The sequence below is a fragment of the Leucoraja erinacea genome, chromosome 5 (genome assembly GCF_028641065.1).
Source record: "Leucoraja erinacea ecotype New England chromosome 5, Leri_hhj_1, whole genome shotgun sequence".
Lineage (NCBI taxonomy): Eukaryota > Metazoa > Chordata > Chondrichthyes > Rajiformes > Rajidae > Leucoraja > Leucoraja erinaceus.
In genome coordinates this window covers 29,520,835-29,544,609 of record NC_073381.1, presented here as the reverse complement: position 1 = coordinate 29,544,609, position 23,775 = coordinate 29,520,835, and the positions used below count along the sequence as shown (strand labels likewise).

The following is a 23,775-nucleotide window of genomic DNA, read 5'->3' as shown; positions in this document are numbered from 1 at the left end:
GATAAACCATAAATGGTACAAAAGATATACATGCATGTACATTGCCTTTAACTGGACCACAGTCCCATTAGCTTTGGAGTTACAGGCAAACAGCTCATGTAACACTGGCCAGAATTCTATCTGTAATCATCCAGACATGTTAAGCGGTTTATTATAAACTTCCGGAAGTGCGTTCATCTGACCATCCTGCTGTTGCAAGAATGTGATCAAGCGGAACATCCATTCTATTAGCTGCCGACTTGCCAGCAGCCCCCAGCAGCCCTGATAGAGTGCGACTGAGCAAATATAGAAGCTTCTTTCAGCAGACCTTTTTACAATGGAAACCATGGTTGAGTAGGCCAATTTGGCACTACTCTAATGTTGCCTCATCGTGAATTATCTTTTGGAGGCATCTTCCGCTAAGGCAGAATGAAGAAATTCTTGACCTGGTGTTTGCTTCAATTTTGTACCTACATGGCAGATGTACCGCTGACATCCATATTTTCCTCTTATACACCGCGCTCAAATGGACTTTGCTAGTGCATCGCAACTACCCATACGGTTAACATACTCTACTGCTGTTGTATTGTCCTGGTGTAACCCAATTTGCATATCATGATCATTCCCACAATACGTTCTCAATGCCTGGAATGCTGCTAGCATTTCCAAATAGTTGATGTCATATTTTATGGCTGTGTCTCAACTCATCCTCATTCCGCCTACCACCACATCTAGTATAGGTGTCAGTTACACCCCAGCCCTCACTTTGTAGTCTTATTGCGGGCTTACTAGGTACAATTAACCCTGAACCCTCGTGAATCCCCCACTGGAATTCGGATATCGACTCTGTCGTCAGTCTCATACATCTATCAACATGTCCCATATTCAATTTTAGGGCAAGAACCTTCCCATGTTCCAGGCTTCTATAATGCATGGCCCCATAGCTGGGGAGGCAGCTACCAGCTTGCCCATCACCCTCGCAACCTGTCGTATCATAGACTGCTCATTCTTAAGTAAGCATGTGCATTCTTGTCAGCCTGTGCATGTACATGTCTGTACAAAATTCCGTTTCTTATCTGTAGGTAGGGTCACAGACCTATCTGAAGAGTTTATGAGAAAGCTTAGATATGCGATAGTTTTTGTCAGCTCAAGCCTGGGCTTTCCTGGATGAATAACACATCCTAGATCTAGGAGTGTCTAGGTTGCTAAAACAGCTATATCTGTGTCATGTATATCGTCTTTCCTTTGATGAGCGTGTCAACTATTTCCTGTGACTCTCATGTATTGGTACCAGAAAGAATGAGATTGATTGAGGCCATAAAGCAATCCTCAATAATCAGCAGTTTTACTGAATGAAAAATCAATTCTAAAATGGTTATATTCCAATCCCATCTTCAGACTAGTCGAATCAAGAATGATTCGGTATATTCCATCTTCCTTAGACCTTGTGAAGATATTGGAAATATATTAATCTTGTTCATGGACAATCTCCTCAATCATATCCTTTTGTGTAATTTCACTACCTCTTCTCAGATAGCTATATATTCCTCTTTAGACCGTTTGCACAGGAATTTGGGCTTTTCTTGGAGGAAACCAGTTCAACAGATGTCAGATTTATGGCTAGCAAAATGAAAGGGCCAGTGGTTACCTTTCCCCACTTACTTTAGAACAGCCTCAATATACCTCCGACTTGAATATCCTCTGTACATTTCATGCAGCTGTAGGAATAATATTCACCTACCTCAATGGGATTAGGTGGTTGATTGACAGCATCTACTGACACCAATTTTTGTTCTGTTCCTTCCCTCTGGCTCTGACATCATGGCCTGCTGGGGTTGAGACGGAGTGTGTGGCACGCTGTCTCCATGGTGAGCACTGTGAACCTGCACCTAAAAAAGGCCTCTGGCTCTGTCTTAGTAGTGTAGGCCTGGTGCTCCAACCAGCCTCAGTATAGCTGTTTCAGCCACTAACTTGGTAGGGATGATATCCTTACAAAGCAGTGCTAAGGCGTCTTGCTGCACTTCAGGACGTTGTGTTCCATCCAACAACCTCGCAAACACCAAAATCCCTCTTGTGAGAGCTTTCTGAACTCGCTGGAGTTTTAGATCATTAGGCTTCGATTAGCCAATCAGAATGTCCCAGATGGTGATGGTAACCTTCGGTACATCACGAGTCTGGCAGTTATCAGGATTAACATACTTTTCAGGATTATGGAAACTTATGGATCAGGATACTTTGCAGTCATCAGGATTAACATACTTGGTTTGTCCATTTTTGGAACTCAAACCCATGTTGAAACAAAAGGCACCGTTCCTGCAAAAAAAAAAACCTTACCTTCACCGTTAAATCTTTGATGGAGCATTTCCGAATGCATCCGTAACTCGTGCCATGCGACGATGTATTGATGCGCATGCGGGCTGGTGGGTTCTTCACATAGTCTCGTCACGAGACTTCGAAATAAACTTTGCATTATGTTCAGCATGGACATTGGGGGCAAAATGGCCTGTTCCAGTGCTGTACTGTTTTCTATTCCAGGAATGAATTTAAAGGACAGACAACTGAAGCCTCAGATAATGCTTCCAGACCAAATGGAAGTAATTAAAAGCATTTGGCGTCCTTGGCGGAGCAAAGATCACAAATGTAGTACAGGTTAGGCTGCATTTGGAGTATTGTGTGCAGTTCTGGTCGCCCCATTACAGGAAGGATGGACGAGAATTAGATTTACAATGTAAAGCACTAAAATGCTCTGCCTATTTCAAAATTACTATTGTGAATAAAATACTGGGCAGGTGCTTCTCTTTAACAGCAACCAGTGCAAAGCTTTCTCTAATGTGCAGTATACTACAAGGATCAGTCACAAAATACATTTGTTTCTAATTAGGGATTTTAGATATGGATCTACTAGATTTTAGATCGGCCCTTTGCAGCAGTATCCAAAATGCCACTGAATGAGATCATTTCATGGAATTAATAACCATACTTGGTTGAACAATTTAAACTCATGTCAACAATTACATTTCCAAAAAGAAAAATTGATCACACCACAAAATATACGGTCTACTCTGAGCTAATCTTTCTGTAGATATTTAACAGTTCCCAAATGCAAAGAATGTCAGGGTCATACAGCACAGAAACAGCCCCCCCCCCCCTCGCCTAACATGCCCATGCCTCACCAGTGTCTTATATGACTGTAACATAACACATCAACTTCTACACAAATCCCTGACTACGACTTCCGCCCAAAGGCACTCACCCCTGTCATTGCAAAGTGCTTTGAGCGGCTGATCTTGGCTCACCTCAAAGCCAGCCTCCCCCCTACACTGGACCCCCATCAGTTTGCCTACCGGACCAACAGGTCTACAGAGGACGCCATATCTGCGGCCCTACACTCTGCCCTGACCCACCTGGACAACAACAACTCCTACATCAGGTTGTTGTTCATCGATTTCAGCTCCGCCTTTAACACTGTCATCCCCGCCAGCTTGATCACCAAACTCAGCGGACTTGGCATCTCCACCTCCCTCTGCAATTGGACACTGGATTTTCTCACCAACCGGCCAGTCTGTTAGGACCAACAACCTCACCTCCTCCACTATAACACTGAACACCGGCGTGCCACAGGGCTGTGTGCTCAGCCCTCTCCTCTACTCCCTCTTCACCCATGACTGCATCCCTAAGTATGGCTCCAACGCCATCATTAAATTTGCCGATGACACCAGGGTGGTAGGACTGATCAGCGACAACGACGAATCAGCGTATAGGGAGGAGGTCCAGAACCTGGCAGCCTGGTGCACCAATAATAACCTCGTCCTCAACTCTAAGAAGACAAAATAAATAATTGTTGACTTCAGGAAGAACAGAGGGGGCAGACATACCCCCATCCACATAAATGGGACTGAGGTGGAGCGCGTCTCCAACTACAAATTCCTCGGGGTACACATCTCAGAGGATCTGTCCTGGTCCCTCAATACAACCAAACTGATCAAAAAGGCGCAGCAGCGCCTTTACTTTTTGAGGAGGCTCAAGAAAGCTCACCTGTCCCCCCCAGATCCTGTCCAACTTCTACCGCTGTACCATCGAAAGCATCCTGACCACCTGCTTCACGGTATGGTACAGCAGCTGCACAACAGCTGACAGGAAGGCACTGCAACGGGTGGTGAAAACCGCTCAGCACATCATCGGTGCCCCGCTGATGCCCTCCACCGAAAACGGTGTCCGAGACGGGCCGGGAAAATCATCAAGGACCCCTCTCACCCTAACCATGGACTGTTTGCCCTCCTCCCATCAGGGAGACGGTACAGGAGCCTCAGGTCTCGCACAAGCAGGCTGAGGAACAGCTTTTTCAACAACACCATTACACTGCTGAACTCGGGAGTCCCGACGCTCGCCATCCTTAGACTCTCCCACTTGTATACAGTTATCTGCCTATGTATCAGTTTTAATTCTTCCACAATCCACACATTGTTAACCAGTATTTTTTTTAACTTTTATTGTATGCCAACTTTGTATTTTTATTTTTACTTCTACTATCTTGCACTATGACTATGACCAGACGCTAAACTGCATTTTGTTGTACCTATACTTGTATTTGTGCAATGACAATAAAGTTGAATTAAATTGACTGATAAAGGCCTGGTGCCAAAAGCTTTCTACACCATTCTACTTATCTGAAACGCTGCTTTTTGGGAACTATGTAATAGTACACTATCCCTCTGCTCTACAGCACAGCCCAAGGGCCTCCTGTTCACTGTGAAGGTCCTACCAGGTTCGACTTCTGAAAGTGCAACCTACACTTAGCCAAATTAAACTCCATTTGCCATTCTTTGGCCCACTTAACCAGCTATTTTTGTATTATCTGCAAACTTACTAATCATACCTTGAACATCCTAATCCACATCATTGATCATAGATGACAAACATTGGGCCTAGCACCAAGCCCTGAGGCACACCACTAGTCACAGGCCCCCAGCCCAAAGAAAAACGTTCCACGACCACTTCATGGTCTTCTTTCTACCATGAAGTCACTTTTGTATCCAGTTAATACGGTGTCTGAGACGGGCCGGGAAAATCATCAAGGACCCCTCTTACCCTAACCATGGACTGTTTGCCCTCTTCATGGTCTTCTTTCTACCATGAAGAATATCTTTCTTCCAGTTTTTGTATCCAGTTAGTTAGCTCTCCCTGCAAAGTAACCTTGCAGAGCAGCTTACAATGCAAAAACTCATCAATGGGAACTCGTAAATGACAGAAACCTTACACGATTAGCTTTAAAGTAAACAGGATGAACCAGCAAACAAAATCTCCACTGAACATTACATGTTTATGTCAATTTACTTTCCAAGGTAAGCATGTGTTTGTACCAGTGTGATTTTCTTTTCAATATTACAAATGGTTTTGTAAATGAATACAAAGGCCACCGGCAGACAAGAAAATGTAGGCTTTATTTTGGTACATTTCTCAGCAGTTGGGCAGATGTCAAGTAACACTGGAATACACAAGACATGAACAAATTACAGCTGAAAATACAGAAACATTGCAAAAGGATGTTGCAATACATCAACAACAGATAACCTGACCTTCATTTCAATAATCCCTACTGCTGTATATTTAACATTTTACTCTGCCAACACAAAATGGAAGTTTCACCTCCCATATACAACCCTAAAAACAGATTTGCATCTATTTCATAATAAAAAATTAACTTAAATTTCTGATCAATATATTTTACATAATAGGCAAATATTAAATGTTCATGATGGTCACTGGTAATTGTGATGTGTTAAACCACTAGTCAACAGGATAAAAATATCAATATGAATATATGCATCAAATCAACTTTAAAATGAAATATGAGGCTAAATAGCATTACATTAAATATTGACTTGCTTTCAATATTGAATTTTACTCCAACAAAAATGTTTGAAATGCCCAACATTTTTAAGTGCAAGCAATTTTCTTATAGAATAGAAGCATAGAAGCCACTGGTGCTTTCACGGTATGCTTTTAGCTGTTAGCTACATTCATTGTTATTTCAACATCTGGCTATGATCTAATCTCAAACACTTCCATATTCACTCATTGAATATTTACAAACCTCCTTAACCAATAAATGATTGAAGCTACACGTCAGACGCATTAACTGCATTCAAAAAACTCAAGACAATTGCATGTAAACATAAGTTTAAACTCTGTGAATATCCGTGGAAAGTTCCACTGCATGGGAATGCTGCACTTGTGTTACTGCAGAAAGCCAGCCACTGTAATGCATGGTACAGTAAACTCTGGCCACCAGACCATGAGGAATGAGTGGCAGGCATCTGCTGCAAGCTAAGCTTGAATGACAAGCCAGTGGTCCTCCATTACTGTCCAGACATTTTTTTCCCCTCAGATCAGAACTGGCTTGCACTGCTGGGATCACACTGTAGTAGCCGAACAATGGAAGGATCGCTCTTGGCACCTTTAATAAATTCTTCAAGGGAGAGCTTACCTGAAAATAAAATGTTAAACATTAAGATACACACAGGCATTTCCAGCTTTCTAACAATGATGCCCCGTAAATTAAATTATTAATTTCAACAAATGATCAAAATTGTGGTTTGTTGCAGGAGGTACAAGGTGGGGAATTCTAAAGCCACAGAAGGGGTCTTCACTATAGGTCAGTCATTGAGCTTTATTGATTCACACTGCGGTCAACTGCTCTTGCGCTGTGCTACTTTGCTGCAGAGTATACTTGGCCTGTTTGGGAGAGGTCATCTCATGCGAAGTAAGTTGACGCTGCCCTTAATGACAACTGCAGATGCATCACTGGCTCCCTAAAACCAACCAGTGGATAGCTTGCATGTCTTGCCAGTATTGCTCCACCAGGAGTCTGCTGTTCAGTTGCCGTAAAACTGAACGTAGTAGGCAAGTTGGGGACACCTGGATATCCCTCAATAGGCTTTGTACAGGGATGTGCCGATGCAAGACCAATATGAGCAAATGGGATTATGCAGATGTGGCAGACACAGAATGTGAATGTGGGACATCTAAGATGCCCACTTCTTGGTGGACAATGCTGCCATTGTTCGGCAAACGAGAAGGCTGTCTACTGTGCAAGAGCCTGGCCGAACATTTGAAACATAGATGATGGACACGAATTAAGAAGATCGATTCAAGCTTGTTAATTGGAATACAATTCCTCAGGGCTGTTGAACAGAGCCCTGTGCACAAACAGGTTTACCTCAAAGTGTTTACTTTAAGTGTAATAATTAAGCATACTGCAGAAATAAAGAAAAACCTAAACTGAAAAAGGACAATTTTGATCGTACATTTTAACTAATTTTGTTCATTTGCTAAAAGATAGAATATCAATTCAATGGAACACTAGGAAGGGAGACATTGCCAATGACCCCGATTCAACTAAGATACAACGTTAAGGACATTTTAGCCTGAATAATGCACAATTACTGCTACACTAATTCGCAGAAGTTAAATTTGTGTGTTGCCAAATTAACTGAACGTATTACGTTCATGGAAAAATTCAGAACAAGCAGCTTGGCAGATGCCCCAATGAGAGAGTCCTATACTATAAATTATACAACTTGAAATCATCAGACATTGAACTTCAAAATTACCCAATTAAAGAGGCTGCTATTCCAATCACCCACTTTATTCAAGACATACACTAGTCTTGAATGGCAGATCTGTGGAACTAGGGACTAAATATTCATAAAACATTATATCTGTTCACACTTATTGGCAACGTTTTATTCATTTTTAATATAGACATTAATTTATAAAGAAAATTGTAATGTCAAAGAATAGGGGGATTTGATTATTAATGTTGATTGCTATCTCTATAAATACTTATCATTGTTTCCAGTGGAAAACAATGTGATTATACAAGCACAGACGTCAGTTCGTGCCACTGGGTTCAAGCCTGATCTTCGTCTCAACTATCTGGGTGTAACACTGCTGCAGATAGTACATTACTTAAAATTAGACATTATTTTATGTCTCCTCCTTTAACACGCAGGTGGCCAAATATAGTCTTTATAACTCATAACAAAATTGACCTGTGGAGCCAGTTTAGAATCAATCCAGAAGAATATAGATAGGCATCATTTGCAAACAATTCAATTTCACTTTCAAGATCAAAAATGAAAGTTTAACGTGGCTATTACTGATTGGTTTCCAGAAAATGGCAGTATAAAGTTGAGACACATTCACAATGCATCCCAATGAGGAATGTAATTCATCATTTGGTGTAGCGGTGGCAGTGTTAAATAACCAAACTAGTAACCTAACCTAATATTATCCCCAGACTAATAATGAACCAGGGATTAAAAAAGATCAAATGCCTCCATGACATTTGTGGAATTCAATTAAATCGCTGGAATTCAAACAATTTAAGAAAAATCTCCAATAAACTGTTGCATGGTGAAAAACATTTATTTAAATGTTTTTAAGGAAAAATAACTTCCCATTTTGGCCTATGCATCCGTGCAGATACTCAGCAGGAATGTGGTGGACTCATCTGCTTACTCAATCATTTAGGAGGCGTATAAAAATATTTATACCCTAACTATGGCGGCACTGTGGCACATCAGTAGAGCAGTATGCCTCACAGAACCAAAGACTACGGATGCTGTCTGTGTGGCGTTTGTACGTTCTCCCTGGGACTGCGTGGGTTTTCCCTGGTTGTTCCAGTGTCCTCCCACCATCCAAGGACATACAAGTTTGTAGGTTGATTAGCTTCTGTAAATTGCCCCTAGTATAACATACAATTAGAGTACAGGTGATCAAAGGTCGGTATGGATTTGGTGGACCGAAAGGCCGGTTTCCACTGTGTATCTCCAAACTGAAACTAAACTGTTGCATTGAAACAGAAGCAGCATTAAAATGGAAGTATTACCCTGCATCAGCACAGTTTTCACACCACAAACAATCTTGCAAGGTCCTCCTCACGAGCTTCTAGAATGCGATAACTAAATTTTGAGCGATGGCTCATAGTGCAGACAAGCAACCCTCGTGTTGGAATTCCCATCTGGCTAAATTCAGTCACTTCTACTCATGTTAAAAGCTTCTAACTTCTGATTCCCTCAAAGAACAAACTAGCTGGTACTCTGATACTTCAGAGTCTCGCCTGTCTCGTCATAAATAGTGAAACTGAATGGTCTGCTTCATTATGTAGGGACTGCTTCTCTCTCAATAGCACTATAAATATTCATTACATTACTGGGATTAGTCCCATTAAAAAAAGTGCAATCTATTGCTTGTAAATTTGCTGCATTCCATGTTTTACATACCATCATTGTTTGTGTCCATCTGTCTGAAGATCTTGTCTGTTCGTTTTTCTGGCGTCGATTCATCTTCAGGCATCTTCATCACAGAAGACACCATTTTATAAATTGCCTGAGAGCATGAAATGATATAGGTCAACATTTACTGTATAAAGACAATTCCAATATCATTCAAATGTTTGTGAAAGGAGGATGGGGACTATGTTTACATTCAAAGTTAATGCGTGTCATTTAAACCATAGATATTATATCACTTGTATTTTGTATATACAAGTGATATAATATGTTGTATAATATATATATTTACATAATATATTTGTATTATATACAAAATACAAAGAAACATCAACATTTCCTGTGCTGAAAACAATTGTGTACATTCTACAAGTTGTGAATGAACTTTAAAACGCTATTAACACAAATACTGTGGAGAATTGACCACAAATTACACAAGACACCTTTCGGCAGTGGTATGGATGTGAATATAAATAAAACAGGTAGTTTCAGAAGAGGGGGGTAGAGAGAGGGGGGGGGGGGGGGGGGGAAGAAGGGGGGGGGGGGAGGGGGAGGGTAGAGGGACGCAACTCTACCCCTGGTGGCCCAGCCAAGTCTGCCACTTTGTGCAGCCCAGGCCGTGCTGACCCGTGTTTCACCGGCTCCTGAACCTGCCTGATGCACAGATAGTGTGCATTCCCCACTGACTGCCAGTTACTTTCCTCTGGTAGACACACTTACTGGAGTAACTTAGCGGGTCAAGCAGCATCTCTGGAGAAAATGGACAGGCGACGTTTCGGGTCCAGACCCTTCTTCAGTTTGAGAGTGAGGGGAGAAAGAAACTAAAGATATCTGTGTCTCTCAGTCTGAAGAAGGGACTCGACCCCAAACGTCACCTATTCTTTTCTCCAGAGATGCTGCCTGTCCCGCTGAGTTACTCCAGCATCGTGTGTCTACTAGAGGAAAGTAACTTTGTTTCAGGTACTCTGCACGAACCAGTGTCCAGGATCGCTGGACTTGATCTGGATGAGTAAGTACACTGTTCATTAAGTTTTAGCAGCCTCAATCACTGCCTGACCTCGAGCTGTCTCCCAACCCATCTCAGAGAATGAAGCACGACCCATGGTACATTTTGGGGTCACAGTGAGGCGTACCCCCTCTCTGTACAGTGAGATCATTCTTCACTGCATTGCCAGGAACCTGTTGATTAAAATCGATCCAACCACCGCGCTCGCTGTAACTGAAATGAACAGGCGGATCTTTCTCATCCCTACAGTAATCGATGAGATGTGTTGTATTCCTCGTTCCCGGGTTTATATCAATTCAAACTTGGACACACTAAACAGCAAAAGTAGACTGTATATAATCATTTAATTTCCCAATCTTTTGGTTTAACCATATAACCTTATAACAATTACAGCACGGAAACAGGCCATCTCGACCCTTCTAGTCCGTGCCGAACACATAATCTCCCCTAGTCCCATATACCTGCGCTCAGACCATAACCCTCCATTCCCTTCCCATCCATATAACTATCCAGTTCCTATTTCATAGGTGGGTATGTCATGAATGGCTAGTTTACAAACAGAAACATTGCAATTTTATTTGTTTATACGCGATGTACGAAAGAAAACACTGCAATCCCACAATGATAATCGTGTTTTGGAGAACATTGTTACTTTAGTACAGTTGGCTATTCAAAATATTCTTATCCAGAATCTTCTTCAAAGTTGAACTATTTCAAACGTAGTGATGCACAGTAATCTGCAGTTCACTCCCGTGCAAAAACTAGATGACAACTTGCTGAAAGTTCGTAGCAATCATCAATCATACTGTCATGGTTTATTATGGCGTAATCACGCGAGGTTATTTGTATTATTGTTTTGACAGTTAAAACTTCTTGCACTAACCTTCCTAGCCTGAAACAAAGCGTGTGATTGAATCGGATGCCAATTGACCAATGTCAAACGTGTTTTGATTGAACAATTACTACTCGGTGAATTTGAGGTTTTTCCTCATATTTTAAAAATATGTGCAGGTTTTGTTCTCGACGAGTTTCAGGTATGATTTATATGATATTTTTACACAATATGTTAAAAATACAGGTAGATATGCGATTTGGGTCACGAAATAAAACGAAAAAGCATCTTGGCCCACAGCCTATGTAGAGAAGTTGACACCTGAGGATACAGTAGATGAGGTTGGAGGAGGTGCAGGTGAACCTCTGCCTCAGCTGGAAAGACTGTTTGGGTCCTTGGATGGAGTCGAGAGGAAAGGTAAAAGGACAGGTGTTGCATCTCCTGCAGTTGCAGGGGAATGTACTTGGGGAGGTGGTGGTTTGGGTGGGAAGGGACGAGTTGACCAGGGAGTTTCAGAGGGAAAGCAGAAAGGGGTGGAGATGTGGCCAGTAGTGGGATCCCATTGGAGGTGGCGAAAATGTTGGAGGGTTATATGTTGTACGCAATGGCTGATGGGGAGGGGAGGGGAGTAAGATCGGAGCATCAAGGAGACCCTAGTGCGAGCCTCATCTATAATGGATTTGATTCAACTTTATTGTCATTGTGCAGAGTACAAGTACTGAGACAACAAAATGCTTTGTTCACCAAACAGCCATACGAATTTAAAGAAAAAAAAAAAATGAAGAACACAAAACACAATAGTCGATAACATAAACACAGCGGTATCAAAGTTTCCCACTGTGAGGGAAGGCACCAAAGTTCAGTCAACCTCCTCTTTGATGTTCACCCATGGTCGGGGCCTCCCAAGCCCCCCGCATTCGTCGCTACGGGCGGCCCAATGTTCAGGCCTCGCCGGGATGATGGAACTCCGATGTCGGAACGGAAGAACATCCTCAGCGGCTTGGACTCCGAATCAGCCACTTCCTACTGGGGTCCGTGGCCGAGCTGGGCAGAGATTCAACGCTGGCGGCCCTCGGCAAAGGGTCCCGGGACTCCGCGATGTTGGTCAACGCCACTGGTGCTGGGAGTTCCGTAAACCGCAACTCCACGATGTCGATGCAACTCCACGATGCAGCAGGCCCGGAGCTTCAAACGGTGATCCAGGTAAGGCATTGCCCGCTCCGCGATGTATCCAGCACTGCGCCGACGCTGATGAAGCTCTGATCTGGTCCCCGGCAGGAAAGGCCACGCCAATCCAGTTGGTAGGCAGCGAAGAGGGGGGCGAGGACGCGACTCGGAGAATAATCGCATCCTCGCCAGGAAGTGACTGGGAAATGGTTTCCCCCTTACCCAACCCCACTCCCTCACATGAAATACTAAAGAAAAATCCTCCAAAACATACTTTAAACAAACTAAAAATTAAAAAAAGATAAAAAGACAGATTGTAGGCAGAGGCAGCCATCATGCAGCGCGCCCTGGTGGAACGGAAAAAGGGAAACCCCATTTCCTAAAGAATTAGGACATCTCCGATGCCCTGGTATGGAACACCTCAGCCTGGGCGCAGATGCCGCGTAGACGGAGGAATTGGGAGTAGGGGGGATAGAGTCTCTACAGGAAGCAGGGTGGGAAGAAGTGTAGTCAAGATAGCAATGGGAGTCAGTAGGTTTGTATAAGATGTCTGTTTGCTGTGATGGAGGCAGTGAGATCTATAAACGGAAGGGAGATAGTCTAAGTGAATTTGAGTGCAGGATGGAAATCAGTGATGAAGTTAGTACACCCCAGCGGTATGAACATTGACTTCTTTAACTTCAGATAGCCCTTGCTTTCTCTCTCAATCCCCTTCCCCATCCCAGTTCTCCCACTAGTCTTACTGTCTCCGCCTACATTCTATCTTTGTCCCGCCCCCTCCCCTGACATCAGTCTGAGGACAGCCCATCTAATTTTGTTTTCTCCTCGTCAGATATTACACGGAAGGGGTATGTACTAGCCAGTGTACTACACAGTCCTCCTGTTGTATAGAAAAATATTAACAACAATGATTGTAAGGATTACATTTGACTCGTTCTCTTTGTAGCTTCAGTATTTCTAGTCAACACACTTGTGGTTTGTAGCTACATACTTGAAACTTCACTTGCCTTCCTATCCCTTCATCTCTATCACTGGTCATCAATACCTGACAATGTGTTTGAGTATTTCATACTCTGTGGAATTATTTTATCTGGCTCGCATTATACAAGGTGTAGCAATTAAAAGTGGCTTTGGAGAAAGCTGGCTGGACTGAACTTCAAATACCAGCTTCGGATTGTTTGGAAAATCATTAATATTCCGTACAAGAAATAACTTAATTGATTGTAGGATTTTAAAATTTGTCTCAACTCCAGTTTTTATTTAACGTGTCTTCATCGTTAATCTTTAGTCCAAAATCCAACCGCAGCATTGAGTAAATTATTGATAGCAATAATAAAACACAAACCATCCAAGCATGTTATTCTTTCCAAGTTGTTAATTCTTTGGGCTACCAAGCACTTGGAATTTTTAATAAAATTCACTAAAGACTAGAATTAAAATACATTTAGCGAATGAAGACTTATTCCCTTTATCTCCTTAATCAGAAACTACATCCCCTTAAACAGACTGCAGGGTGTTAAGTGGTGGCCAGAGATTCAGTAGAACATCTAACAGGCTGCCCATTAATTATTCTATCTCTAATTAGGAATAGGGCATGTTAGCAATCTTGCTGTGGGAGCAAACCGAGATAAAACGTATGTAGCATGTAATTAGGACTTGGAATGCAATGTTGAATAATAGTAGAGTTGAACTCAAAATAATTGAAAGGGAAATATTTACAGCTTTTTGGAGAGAGTAGGTGTATGAGACTAGCTGGATTGCTGATACATAGGGCTAGTATGGTCAATGGCTGAATGGCCACCTTAACGACTATAGCCACCAGTGATTCTGTCTGCAGCAGTGGCTTGGAAAGTGATTGACCACTCTCACCTCTATCCTTGGAGTAACATTTTATCCACATCTAGCAACTTGTTTACATTTAGAAACTAATTAATATTTCCATCACGTTGGAATGAGGAATTTTCTTTACCAATTTAGGGCACTGGGTGGCACTGTGGTGCAGCGGCAGAGCTGCTGCCTCAGAGCACCCGAGACCAGGGTTCGATCCTGGCTATGGGTGCTGCCTGTGTGAAGTTTGTACAATCTCACTGTGACCGCATGGATTTCCTCCGGGTGTTCCGTTTCCTCCCACATTCCAAAGAGGTACAGGTTTGTAGGTTAATTCACCTGTAAATTGCCCCTAGTGTGTAAAATGCAAAAGTGGAAATAATTTAGAACTACCGTATGGATGATCTATGGTCGGCTGGACTTGGTGGGCCACACTATATCTCAAAACTAAATTCTAAATGTTCTCCAATCAAGACACGGTCCTGAAAATATCAAGAATGTACTGGGCAAAACCAATATCAAGTATCAAACTTTCCTCACCCAGTATGTCCTACATCAGGGGCGGGGAACCTTTTCATGTTGGAATGCCGCATCAAGTTAGCTGTAATCTAATAAGGCTGCATCCAAGATACTTCAATTAGATATAGTTCAAAATGTACATTATTTTGTTAAAATAGCCCTCATGACTTACTAATGTTTTAATTGTGGCCGTCAGTCAGGGAGGATTATTTCATCGAATCTTCATTTACTCTTTGGTATTTTAAGATTAAAATAAAAACGTTCATTTTAAGATTAAAATAAAAATAATAAAAGATGAACAAAAACATAATAATAAAGATTTGTGCTACAAAATTTAGATTCATTCAAAAGGCCGCACTTAATGGCTTAGAAGGCCGCAGGTTCCCCACCCCTGTCCTAGATGTTGACTCTGCAATCCACATTTGTGGCACCATTTGATGAGTTTGCTGTAACCTATTGTATAGAAGACAGACTTCCTTTAATGGTTTCAACCTATATAGGCATTGTCATTCGATGGTATCTCAGGGTTCTACCCCGTCCTTCATATCAATTACATGCAACAGCTCAGTGACAACAACAATTTGAATTTTGAAGTGCACACTCTGGTCACTTGATCTAATCCTACTGTTACTTTCAGACTCAAAGTCATTGCTACTTTTCATCCAGCTGTCAAATAGCAACTCCAAAAAAACAAAAAACACCTGCTCAATAACAGTGAAATTGAAATTAAAACTTTGCCACCATCATCAGTTTGTCCCTCATTTCAATTTTTTGTCTGCCATGAAATCAGATTCAGAGTAATGGGCGTTAGTGTTTTGTTTGAAACCAAACTCAACTTTCACCTACATACCTAACATGCTACAAAGATTCTTTTGAAAATACTGCACATTTCATTTATATCCCATCCCACAGCTCCCGAAACTACATCTTTATAATCAGAAAGCCAGGGCTCGCTCCATTTTACTTCTGAAACTCTTCCAATCCTGCAGTCACTATCCTTTCATCAGCCTTCCAGAAACTTTGGATCTAATGCGAGCAATGATCCAGTTACCTTTCGCTTCCAGTGAGTTGATTCAAATTTTCATTTTCCTGTAATGATACTTTACAATAATACAATATATCAAAAACACATCCCCAGAACATTGCTGCAGAAAAGCATCTGAGAATATTGGGAGAAATTGACTGAACCTTCTAATCACGGTCTTGTATTTGACAACAGAAAGAAATAAGCGTCAGAATGTAAGAAGTTACTGTAACATCAAATTAAACAATTTATAAATTGGCATACCTGCACAATCTCCAGCATTTCACCTCGGCTAATGTACCCATTCCCATCCAGGTCATACATACTAAATGCCCACTTCAATTTCTGTTCGAGCTTTCCCCGAGATGTAACACTAAGTGCTATTATAAATTCTCTAAAGTCAATTGTTCCATCGGCATTTGTATCGAAGGTACGGAACACGTGCTCTGCAAACTTCGAAGCATCTCCATATGGAAAAAAGTTTGCATATATTTTCTTGAACTCTTCTACAGTTAAATGACCACTCGGGCAATCTTTAAGGAAGCCTTTGTACCACTCCTGGAGCTCATGATCTGTGAATTCTGTATTTTCTCGCAGGTCTTGCAGCACCTCTGGACGAAGTTTACTGTTCTGTTTTCCCATCCTCTTAGTATCAGTTTAAAATCTGTGAAATGAGAGAACGGCAAGTTAGCATGAATGATTTACTTCAAAGTAAATAAAAAATTATACTTTGGATAAATATTTCGGCATAAATATCGGGGCTTTTGTTTTTACACGTGGACATTTTTCATCAGGCCGAAAAAAAGTCGCGGCTTACCTGATGCCCCGAGTACCTACGGCTGGCATAACAAGCCACTACGATATATCCATGGTCTCCTACGGACTCGTTACGAACATTCTGCGAGTTTGAAAACTCGGGAGAATTTGTGAATAACTCGGGAAAGTGGGACAATGCTGCCTCCACAAAATTACCACAAAGATGGAGGAATATTCGCAAAGCATCCTCAATAAATTCCCCATTGATTTATGGAAATCCCAGCGGGCAACTAGTCAAATAAGACAAACAGCATGTGTAGGAAGGAATTGCAGATGCTGATTTCAACCAATGATAGACACAAAAAGCTGGAGTAACTCAGCAGGACAGGCAGCATCTCTGGAGAGAAGGATATATTCTCCTTTGTAATCTGCATTCCTTCTCTCCAGAAATACAGCCTGTCCCACTGAGTTAATCCATCTTTTGTGTCTATCTTAGACAAACAGCACATGTAGTGCTAGACAATACAGACAAATTGCAAAATGGATATCTGCTACCCCAAGACACAAAAGGGGAAATTTAGCTTAAGAATGTTGAAAGCAATGGGATAAATAATAAGTCCTGGATCAGGGGACTGGTCCCCAAAATGCAGGCTGATCCATTGTGGATGATCCTTGACAGCGTGTAGATGTACAGAATTTTCAGACAAATATGCAACGCTAACTGAATTAGTTTTCATTACGATTTCAATAGGTTGTTGCACCCAATGGTAGAATAGGCTCGTGAGCCGCTTTCATTCAGAGACATCACTAGTCTCCGAGTGAAATTTTGGCAGCAGCCATTGCAATTTAGATACCGATATTAATAATATGCTAAGTGAGTGTTACATTTCTTTTTAAAGTGCAGGTGGCAGCTGGAGGAAAGGGTGGGTGGATGACAGTTTATCTGCAAGTGGAGCACACAAAAGTCTGAGCAATTGGATGTGCTTCAAGTTCTTTGAATATTTTCTTGTAAGAGGAGAGAATATTACAGATGATCAGGATTGTCAGCCAGGCATAGGACTAAAGTAAATATTAAAATTCAAGCATTAAAATACATGCTGAACCTATTGAATGAATGGGGAACATTGGTTACATTACTATATGTAATGGCCCCACCTAGCAGTTTCCATGTCGCAGGGCTGGAAACTGGAAATATTCCAAGCTAATTCTGCTACCACCATCATCTATTGCAACAAGGAATGGCTCCCACTGATTGTCGCCAGAAGCTTACATCCTTTTCAGGATGGATGATGAAAGCGATGTCAACATTTGAAACATGGAATATGGACACAAAACTGTCGATATGCTGAGAGAATGGAGCGGCTGGGCTTGTATACACTGGAATTTAGAATTATTGAAACATAAGATTAAGGGTTTGGACACTAGAGGCAGGAAACATGTTCCCGATGTTGGGGGAGTCCAGAACCAGGAATAAGGGGTGAGCCATTTAGAACAGAGTTGTGGAATCACTCTTTCACACAGAGAGTTGTGAGTGTGGAATTCTCCGCCTCCGAGGGTGGTGGAGGCCGGTTCTCTGGATACTTTCAAGCGAGAGCTAGATAGGGCTCTTAAAAATAATGGAGTCAGGGAATATGGGGGAGATGGTAGGAACGGGATACTGATTGGAGATGATCAGCCATGATCACATTGAATGGCAGTGCTGGCTCGAAGGGCCGAATGGCCTCCTCCACCTGTTGTCTATTGTAATAATGAATTACAGAAAGATCTTGTAATACCACAGTGCACGCAGTATTAAGTGTGTGTTGGCATTTACAATCAATACACTAATTACTAGCTTCTTACAGTATTGGTATAAATTATAATATCAACGTTCATAATTATCAGGTTAACAAAGTTAAACCGCAGTAACAATAAATGGATTGCCAACATTGCCAATTACTGAAATACAAGGATGGGTTTTGCTGGTGGAGAAATACAACCCTCTGTAGTTTATGGAGAGAATTGCGAATCAAAGGCCACAGATCCCACTATCGTTAAACATGATAACGTTTGACACGTATGCATAGAATGCCAATATTGTCCATAAATGAAATGCCAGCCCTTGTCCTTTCAGTGGGCACCATAAATACTTAGGGAGAGAGAGCTAAAAACTAAATTCAAGTCAGAGGAAAAACATTGCACAGGTTGTCAGTGCCCGGATTATATAAGGGCTCTCTCGGTTCCTGAAAACAGTCTGGAAACTGAACTTTCCATAAGTCGGAAATAAACAGTTCCCCTCAAAACCAATGTGTTGCATAAAAATTCCAATCTTAAGTTTGGGCTTTCAAAGGCAAAATAGCCTTGCTGCAGATAAGCGCAAATTTGATGTGAAATACAACTTTGATGATTATTAATCGGTTTACTGAATTCCTATCTATAAGTATCCTTTGTAATTACATTGCTGAGATCAGACTGGACTCCTTCCAATTCCTGGTGTAAATTATGTTTAAACTAAGAATGACTACGGGGATATTTTTGATTGCTGTTAAATCTCAATTTATTTTCTTGTGGGAATGTGGTATTTCTCCTTCTCTTGTTTATGTGGGCTAACACAGTTACAGAACTAACTGCTTCCTCAGATTCCCGCACACACCACTAGCGAGTTATTTTCACTTTTGTTGTTATTACTTGTACTTATTTTCATTCAATTTCTGTCTTGAGAAACAATACTTCAGTATTCTTTTTAGGTGGCAGTGATTTTTGTTTTAAAAGGATAAACAGCAGCCAAATTCATTTTTGGCAATGAGAACTTGCAGATTCAGATTCAGATTCAGATTCAATTTTAATTGTCATTGTCAGTGTACAGTACAGAGACAACGAAATGCATTTAGCATCTCCCTGGAAGAGCGACATAGCAAATGATTTGAATAAATAATAATAAGTGTCCGGGGGAGGTGGTGATTGGCAGTCACCGAGGTACGTTGTTGAGTAGAGTGACAGCCGCCGGGAAGAAGCTGTTCCTCGACCTGCGGGTTCGGCAACGGAGACCTGTAGCGCCTCCCGGATGGTAGGAGGGTAAACAGTCCATGGTTGGGGTGAGAGCAGTCCTTGGCGATGCTGAGCGCCCTCCGCAGACAACGCTTGCTTTGGACAGACTCAATGGAGGGGAGCGAGGAACCGGTGATGCGTTGGGCAATTTTCACCACCCTCTGCAATGCCTTCCGGTCGGAGACAGAGCAGTTGCCATACCATACTGTGATGCAGTTGGTAAGGATGCTCTCGATGGTGCAGCAGTAGAAGTTCACCAGGATCTGAGGAGACGGACCTTCTTCAGTCTCCTCAGGAAGAAGAGACGCTGGTGAGCCTTCTTGACCAGAGTTGAGGTATTGTGGGTCATCGGAGATGTTGCAGAAAGTCGAACCTCCGCATGTCAGGTCTTCAGTAACCCATGGATCGCCTGTACTTTGAAGATAGTCCAACAGTGGCTCAGTAGTAGCACCGCTGAGCAAAGAGCAATGCCTTGAGGGGACACAGGTTGTAGGCTGGGGCTGCACCAGGTGGCAACAGACAAGGGCAAAGCCATCTTAACCTTTGCTCAACAATCTAAGTCTTATACAAAATCATTAGGAGCAACCTCTCTGTAGCTTACAAGAGTAAAGTTTCAGTTTCAAACTGAGCACACCCTACATGACTAAGTTAAATGTAGAGATACAGAATACACCCAGTTGCTCATAACTGGCCACATCAAAGGGACTAGTGCAATTTCAACTGTGCTGTACCTCCATCCACCCTTGTGCTCTCATTCTATCTTCACACCAGGGACAAGTACTTTCCAATCCATTTTCATCAGCTACAATCTACACATCAGACATGCAAGAATACTTGCTACCTCCATTGATAAATTTAACATCAGTACCCAAGGATGTAAACATTATTCAATACATAGCAATCCACTTCTACCAGCATCCAAACATATACATCTACCTCCAAACGCACACTGCCGTAACTTATCATGACTTAATCATCAGTATCATTATAATATGCAACACTGCCACCAAAGATGACAAAGATAGCAGGCATGCACGATCAATGTCGTCTTAGTTGCACCCTATCCTGGTTTGGAAATACTCAAGTCAATACGGGTCAAAAAATCTCAGCTCCCTAAATCTCATGGAAGAACCTGCTCCACAAGGCTTTGGCTTCTCACTACTTTCAAAATCCCTTGAATTATTTTTAGAAATGGGCACTTAGTAGATCACAGTTTCACTACTAAAAGTTCTCCTCTTTGCATTTGATGAAATGAAGGTTACATAAATACTTGTAGTTCCACTGACCAAATGTACATTTGGTATAGTCCTAACTTAGTCAATCTTTTTCTGAAGAATTGCAAATGCTCTTTGTACAATCAAATCTTTGTAATATGAAAACATTGCCCCAACATCCCTAGCAACAGCCACCTCCTGTTGTCTGCTCAGTTTCTATTGCAAATTCACAGATGAATAAATGTACTGTTCCCACATGGCTCTGGTGTGGCAACAAACAAAAAAAGACTGATGGCAATGAAATGTTGGGTCCTCAATTCGTTTGAATGTATTCAGCACTCTGCATACAATGCCAAGCTGGAAGTAAACCATAGGAAATCAAAAAGGTATGCATATTAATCCTTAACCTGTTAATGTATGCTAGTTTCAAAGAGGTATTAGAACTGTGTAGAAGAAATAAAACTCCAAATGTGATGGCTAACTGGAGTCAAAGCTATAACGAGCCAATCCTTATTGGTTCATTCTTGTAGCATTTGTAAAGAATGTTGTGAATGCTTGAGAAATATGTAGAACCGCAAATGCCAGATATTATCTTTTTGCATTTAATGAAGGATGTGACAGGCAAGTGGAGTTGCAACATGTTAGAGCAGGTTGCCTTTGAAAGGCTTAGGCCCTTTCCTCCAACTCCATATTAGAATACTGACGAGTGAAAAGTCAGACCCAAAGTCGAAAATCTGAATATATTGTAGAGTACGTGCAACTCAGCATTACGTGATATGCAATAACGTTAAAGTTCCCTTTCCCATATTAAAAATGTCAAAAAGGCTAAAATTTGATATTTATACTAAAATGAAAACAAAGCTAAGAAAACGTTTGAGTGTTGATTGTAAATTTGGATTTAGTTTGATACTGATGGGAAGTATTTCAGGCCTTGACGTTAATCTGTAGGTAAGTAGGGGATTTAGGTCTTATGGTCAGCAATAAGTAGACAATTCAATATTGGAGTACATTAGAAAAGTAATGGTTTGCTGCTCAAATAACTAAGCATTACAATGATTTACTCTTAACATTATTTACTTTGACTTTAGTACCAAAAGCTATCATTCTTGCTATCTCCATGCATTCCTTCAAAACTTTGAGTGAGCCAATGTCAGCATTCTCTCTCAGGCCAATATCTTCAGCTTCAAAGCTTCACATGCTATCCCCAACACCGGACCTATGGATATGTTTACCTACAAATGATATGATTGAAATCAGATGTCTGAAGCACATACTTACGTTTGTTCTTCCGAAAGGCAGAATGAAATTCCTCCCTCGCTTTCTCTCCCCACTTTTAGTAATTGTTTTTTTTTTTTTTTTTTGTTTTTTTTAATCAGTCATGCGTGATTTTGATGATATTCATTACAATACTGTGGAGGTATGGTTACCCTAATTGAGAGACTTGTATATTTTCTGACTTACGGATGTCTGAGAGAATGGGTTCTGCTTGTTGCTAGGGACGGCCTGTCAATACATTTAAACAACTCAATAGGGCAGATCTCATCAATTGCATGTCTGAGAACAAACTCCTCAAACAGATGCTCAGAGTTCCATCATGGCATGAGCGTTTGCCAGGACAGTGAAAATCTCAAGCATCTTCTCAATTCTTCCTTGAAAAGAATGTACCATCCTTACCCACTTAACTCTGGCTAATGTGTAGGAAGGAACTGCAGATGCTGGTTTAAACAGAAGATAGACAAAAAGCTGAAGTAACTCAGCAGGTCAGATAGCAACTCTGGAGAAAATGTATAGGTGAAGTTTCGGGTCGAGACTCTTCTTCAGACCCTGGCTTATGACTGCTCCAAACTAGAATGCAGCTTACCCAGATTTTGTCAAGAGAACACAGAAGTCCAATGAAAAAAAGGCAAGTATACTTCATGCCCCATCCAACCAATTCATCTTGCACCTTCTGCCTCATCTAACACAGAATCGGGATCTAATGTGGACATCATAAGCCACCTCTGAACCCACAAAACACACCGGAAGCATGACGACCTCAAGCTAGAGCGTTATTCTGCCGCTTTCTGTTGGCGTTACCGACTACATGACTTTGTATTTGAGACTTTGCAAATATCCTATGGATGACAATACCCCAGAAAGAATTAAGAATCGGGAGGAGAGCACTATTGTTTTTATATTTTGAAATTAAACTTCACTGTATCGTAAATCAAAATATGACCAGAAGCCACATGAGAGTAAATTTATCGCTCAAAGTAGGATCTGTGGCCTTTGATTCGCATTTCCCTCCATAAACTACAGAGGGCTGTATTTCTCCACCAGCATTTATCGCTCAAAGGCCATTATTTTTAATATCTGTAGCTGTAGCCACATCAGTGAAATGTTTACATTTACTGCATTGCCAAAAGTTGTCCAGGATGCTTTGTAACAAAGCTTTTGTTCTTTTGCAGATACATGAACAAGTGGGTAATCTACTTGAGCAATTTAAGCAAAAGTGAACTCAGCATAAAATGCATTGTACATCGCAGGTGTCTAATTAACTGTACTGAATGGGTTCTCGAGAGCAGTAAACATCATACCTGCAAACTCCCAGAGGCTTTGAAGCGTACTGCAGAGTAAACATCCAAAAGTACTTTCTTTCCATTTTCATCCCCAAAGAAAATCCCCAGATGACAAACGTTTACATCACATCTCTCAAATGCACACGAGTAAAACAAAAATCAGATCAAAGATAAAATATCCAAGGATTATTACATGACAAATATTCTTATAATTTGCCACAAAAGGAATACATCTCCTGATACAAGTCACTGTGGGAGAAACTTATGCAAGGAATTATGTCTAAATAAGTACAGAAAATTAGATTTTATAGAGGGTTTTTTACAAAAGGCTCTGGGAGGGTCATGGGAAAGGTTTGGAAGAAAATCCTCAGGAATGGCAGAAAACTTCATCTAAATTGTGTTTGCTGACATGTATCTTCAGAGCTTGACATTTTGCACCAGGGAGCTGGCAATAAACAATAGTGTTCAAGGACACTGCACCGACACCAGATGCCCATGCAACAGCAATCCTGTTGTTTAATACCCAGGTCAGCCAGAAACAATATGATGAGGTTTAAATTAAGCTAATCA

The 23,775-nt window shown here is 41.4% G+C and overlaps 1 protein-coding gene across 1 annotated transcript in view; it reads right to left on the bottom strand.

Moving 5' to 3' along the window:
- Positions 1–6,222: 6,222 nt before the first annotated feature.
- The window catches only part of LOC129697085 (hippocalcin-like protein 1), a 63,422-nt gene continuing 45,869 nt past the window's right edge, over positions 6,223–23,775 (bottom strand). The window contains exons 2-4 of the mRNA XM_055635305.1: positions 15,915–16,314; positions 9,267–9,372; positions 6,223–6,466 (exon numbers count right to left, since the gene is read on the bottom strand). Of these exons, the coding sequence (XP_055491280.1) occupies positions 6,369–6,466; positions 9,267–9,372; positions 15,915–16,292 (582 nt within the window). The 5' untranslated portion in view covers positions 16,293–16,314 and the 3' untranslated portion in view covers positions 6,223–6,368. The remainder of the gene's footprint in view (positions 6,467–9,266; positions 9,373–15,914; positions 16,315–23,775) is intronic.